The sequence below is a fragment of the Camelus ferus genome, chromosome X, assembly GCF_009834535.1.
Source record: "Camelus ferus isolate YT-003-E chromosome X, BCGSAC_Cfer_1.0, whole genome shotgun sequence".
NCBI classification, from domain to species: domain Eukaryota; kingdom Metazoa; phylum Chordata; class Mammalia; order Artiodactyla; family Camelidae; genus Camelus; species Camelus ferus.
Window position 1 is genome coordinate 31,865,571 of NC_045732.1, and position 5,329 is coordinate 31,870,899.

Genomic DNA, 5,329 nt, shown 5'->3' on the forward strand with positions numbered 1-5,329 from the left:
TGTGAATACTGGATGTACAAAGTCCAACTTCTGGTTGTTGTTTCCATCTCGAATGCTACTTTCAGAGTTTTTCTCTTTTATGAGTCATACTATATGGAGCAAGGAGAAAGCGCATTCCTTGCTCTCTTAAGACCTCTCTCTAGTGTGAAGGTTCTGGTGCTAAATAAACTTAAAAGATGCAGGCAAAGGAGCACCAAAACTGCTACACTCATGAGGTCTTTCTTCAATGTGAATTTTTATTTGCCAAGCAAGGTGGGAGAGTCTTCCAGAGGCTCTTCCACATTCACTGAACCTATAATGCCTTGCTCAGGTGTTAAGTCTCTGGAGTTAGATGAGCCTGGAATTGTCAACATAGAATTTCCCACATTCACTTCATCCGTAGTCTTTACTGTGGTATGAACTTTCTTGTGTTGACTAAGGTGGTGCCTACTGATGTAGGTTTTCCCACATTCATTGCACACATAAGGCCTTGTTCCACTGTGAATTCTCTTATGTGTTTTAAGGTAGGAACTGTGGCTAAAGGATTTCCCACATTCATCACACACAGAATTCTCTCTAGTGTGGATTTTCTCGTGCTGAGCGAGTACATCTTTACGGATAAATCCTTTCCCACAAGTGCTGCATTTAAGAGGCCTGTCTCCACTGTGAGTCTTCTGGTGCTGAGTAAGTGTGTCTTTGCGGCTAAAGGCTTTCCCACATTGGTTACACTCATAAGGTCTTGCTCCAGTGTGAATTCTCTGGTGGTGAGCAATGTAGGATTTTCTGCTAAAGGATTTCCCACATTCAGCACACTCAAAAGACTTTGATCCTGGGTGAGTTCTCTGGTGTGTTCTGAGGTTGGAGTTGCAGCAAAAAAATATCCCACAGTCATTACACTTATAACGTGTTGCACTGCTGTGAGTCTCCTTGTGCAATAGCAAGTAGGAATTGTCACTAAAGACTTGCCCACAATGGCTGCAGTCATAAGTTTTTTCTCTCATGGGGATTGCCTGGGTCTGAAAATACTCCTCTTTGTGGCTAAAATCTTCCCCACTTTCACTGCACTGGTAATCCATCTGTTCAGTGTGAAAGGCCTCGGCACACCCAGAACTCCCGTATGGTTCCTCCGAATTGTGAGTGGCATGGATCTGGACAAGTCCAGGGCTGGCCAAGGAGTCCTCCTCACCCTCTCTGGAGGTACAAGCCGTCTCTAACGCATGGCATCTGCAGCTTTTCACAGAGGAGGCCTGGCCCTTCTCCATTTTAGGGACTGTCTCTCCACTCTGCTGCCTTGGAGTTTGGGCAAGGTTTGTACTGAACCAGAAGGTTCTCCCACATGACTCACATGAATATGGTTGCAGCGCAGGGGATGTTTCCTGCTCCCCAGCCAGACAGAAAATATCTTTCAATATTGGGTCACACATATCACATGGGTGGCTGTTTTGAACGGAAGCACCCACCTGCAGCGTTCGCACATCTGATATTTTTATAGAAGTGCCCTCCTCAGAAGAGGCATCGTTATTCTCCACATTATGGCTACAATTAGGGCCTGGGCTCTCCCGGATCACGTCTGCCTCGGTTGGAGCCATGTCTGCCCTGTTAGGAATCACAGGCTCTCGCTCTGGCTCCCGTTGGGACATTATACGGTTTCTGGAAACTGCAAGTCCCAGTGACATCACTTGCGCAAAGGTCTCCATCATCAAATTACAGTACAGGCGTTTCTGATTCTCATCAAGTATCTCCCACTCCTCTCCAGTGAAGGAGATGTACACATCCTCAAAGGCAAAACTGCGCCGGAAAGCGTCTATCTGTGCTCTTTCCTCAGCCATTGTTACAGTACCAAGGCCCCTAGAGGGCGCGCCCTTGTGGGCGCTGGAGAGTACAGGCACGTGGGCACCGGCGAACAAAGGCCCGGCGTGGTCGTCTCCGTCACAGTCAGAGGCACGGAGTCTCACTTACATTAAGCTGGAACTGGGGTATCACGGCTCCTACAAAGCACCGAGGTAACTCCCAAAGGCGGAGGTAGGTCCCCGATCACGAAACTCTCCTCTGCTCCGTGTTGCGGACGAGCCGGCGGCGACGCTGCCTCGATGCGACGCTCAACGCTGCCTCGACCCGACGCTCGACGCTGCCTCGACCCGACGCTCGACGCTGCCTAGACCCGACGCTCGACGCTCGCGTCCTCGTTTCTGGATCACCCGGAACCAAAAAGGAGGGTGTGCAACTACCCGGAGACCGGAAGTCCCGCCCAGACACACTGTACAGTATTTTTTTTCCCCCTTGATCCGGGAGTGGCTGGCTTCTTCAGACTGGAGAGCGGAAAGGAGGCTTCAGCTGGCGAACATGACCTGAGGTAATTTTAAAATTCATATTCTCAGCTTTATTCAAGTACATCCAAATGTCCCCATTTCAGATTTCACAGTCCTATTTTCAGGAAAATAAGTGTTGATGTTAAGAACTAGCTTTTTTTTTTTTTTTTACACGTCTCGTTTTTTACACATATTCTAGTAACCATTATACCATTAATTTGTGTGTGTGTGTGTGTGTATTTAAGCACTTTTGAATTCTCTCTTTAGTTATAATTTTCAGTCGACTATCTTGAATTGGTTATATAGATGATCATATCCTCTGCAAATAATATTTTATTTCATACTTATCAACTTTTACATCCATTCTCCACTTTTCTCTCATCTTATTGCAGTGGCTAGAACCTTTAGGACAATGTTGATTAGTAGTGGTGATAACAGGTGATTTTTTAAGTTTATGAATTTAATGTAAATTATTCTAGACTTTGCATCTTATACTGTACATATATTTGCTATAGGTACATTTATGAAAGTTGTTTGCCAAAATACTTTTTTATCATGAATTATTGCTGGATATCATTCAGTGGTATATTGACATATTCATTTAGATAGTTTTTTTTTTTTTTGTGAACTAACTTTGTTGGTAAATTTTCTTTAGTTGTGCCATCCTTACAATCTTCAGATTAAACCACTGGTCATGATGACATTATTATAATTAAGTGTTGATTGTGATTTGCTTATACTCTGTTTAGAATTTTTCCTTCTATATTTATAAGTGTGATTAATAGACGTTTTACTTTCTTGTGCTTTTCTGTCGTGGGGGCCACAGTCATTGATAAAGTCAGAAAATTAGAAATTTTTATTTTCTGTTCTGTGTTTTGGAGTAATTTTTATACAATTGAAATTAGCTTTTTAAAAAAGTTTAGTAGGTTTTATATCTTTGTGATTGAAGAAATTTAACTACTCTTTGATTTTATGATTTTACTCTTGATGGGCCACTTTGCTGGTATATATTTCCCTAGAATATTTTTCATGTTATCTACATTTTTATATTTATTCCTAGAATGTTGATAGGTGTATTATTTTATTTTTACCTTTATTTAATCTTTTTCCAAGTTTGTTTAGGTATAATTGACAGATAAAATTGTGTATGTTTAAAGTGTACAATATGATTTTTTTTTGTTTTTTTAACATTTTCTATTGAGTTATAGTCATTTTACAATGTTGTGTCAAATTCCAGTGTAGAACACAATTTTTCAGTTATACATGAACATACATATATATTCATTGTCACATTTTTTTCGCTGTGAGCTACCACAGGATCTTGTATATATTTCCTGTGCTATACAGTATAATCTTGTTTATCTATTCTACATATGCCTGTCAGTATCTACAAATTTTGAAATCTCATTCTGTCCCTTCCCACCCCTTGTCCCCTTGGCAACCACAAGTTTGTATGCTATGTCTATGAGTCTGTTTCTGTTTTGTATTTATGGTTTTTTTTTTTTGCTTGTTTGTTTTTAGACTCCACATATGAGTGATCTCATATGGTATTTTTCTTTCTCTTTCTGGCTTACTTCACTTAGAATGACATTCTCCAGGAACATCCATGTTGCTATAAATGGCATTATTTTATTCTTTTTATGGCTGAATAGTATTCCATTGTATAAATATATCACAACTTATTTATCCAGTCCTCTGTTGATGGACACTTATGTTGTTCCCATGATTTTTCTAATACTATTTTACTTTAATTTGTTTCTGGCTCCTGTATAGTAGTTTTGTAGAAACCTGAAACTTTATTTTTGCTTTAATTCATGTTTGTGTAAATTTCTGCAAGTGCTTGAAAATAAATTTTATTTTTCTTTTCTGGGCACATATATAATAGATGTATTACCATAAAGCTGGTGTTGGGTTATGTGCATCCTTTACCCAATTCTTTGAATTGATGGTTTCTGAGATACATGTGTTACCTTTTTCCACTTTCAATTGGTCCTTATAGTTCTACTAAATTTTGCCTGATTAAATGTAAAATAGAAGGTTTTACTTGGGGTGGACTCGTCCAACATGGAGTTTGTTTTAAATCTTCACCATTTACTAACCATAAGATAACAAAACCACCCCTTTACATTGGTGATCTGTACTAGTCTCTGTTACTGTCTATTGTTCATTCCAGGTTGGGTCCTCCTTCCCAATTTCCAATCCCTGACAGTCCTTTCCCACTCTTCACACTTCCTCTATCACTAGTCTCCCCACAAATCAGAGCACTTTTTTTTTTTCATTTTGGAAGGTGAAAAGATAGGAGGGAAGCTATTAATTTTTTCCTACTGATTATAACTTCTAAATATATTGACTCTGAATAAAAATTATTTCTATTCCTCTGAACTTAGATGTTTGAAATTATGAAGGCAAAATTTGTTTATTTCTATATCCCTATCTTTCCATTTCTGCTGAGTTAGGCACATTGGCCATCTAACTGAGTAAGCTGTAGTCAGAGGTTAGAAAGAAATATCCAGAATGAGGGGAAATTTGTGTAGGTTTTCCTAAATATCATCATGTCACACTCCTGATGCTGACTGTACCCCCATTTCTTTTTCATGACCTGCTCTTCCCTTCACTCCTTCCTCCCTGCCAAAAGCCACAGAATCAGGCACTTTGAAGAATGAAAAAACTTTATGACCTTTGTCACAATGAAGGAGATTCACCACACTGATCACTGAGCAGAAGAAATTGTAAAATGGAACTTTTAATATTTTAAAGCCATTTTGAATACAGTTCACATGAATGATTCTGTACGATGTACAAATCCATGCAGAGATGATGACCCTAGAGAATTTGCACTGATGGCTATGGGAGGAGGACATGCGGGAGTAACTTTTAATTGCATATTTAATTGACCTTGTAGGAAAATGAATCTCATATTTTGTACTGAGTACAATTACATAATTATTTGAAAATATTATCCAAAAAAGTTACTCAGACTATTTTGTGGTATTATTAAAATCATATAATGTCTATACTCTGCAGTCTTTTGACATTGCTAA

General features: G+C 39.3%; 1 protein-coding gene across 1 annotated transcript; it reads right to left on the minus strand.

Moving 5' to 3' along the window:
* Positions 1-236: 236 nt before the first annotated feature.
* Positions 237-1,808, minus strand: LOC102504567 (zinc finger protein 134-like). Its single transcript, XM_032474647.1, has one exon. It carries the CDS (start codon positions 1,806-1,808, stop codon positions 237-239), a length of 1,572 nt encoding a protein of 523 aa, XP_032330538.1.
* Between the last annotated feature and the right edge of the window lie 3,521 nt (positions 1,809-5,329).

What these genes read in the sequence shown, in the direction of transcription:
- LOC102504567 (XM_032474647.1), bottom strand. Translation starts at nt 1,808, where the DNA reads ATGGCTGAGGAAAGAGCACAGATAGACGCTTTCCGGCGCAGTTTTGCC.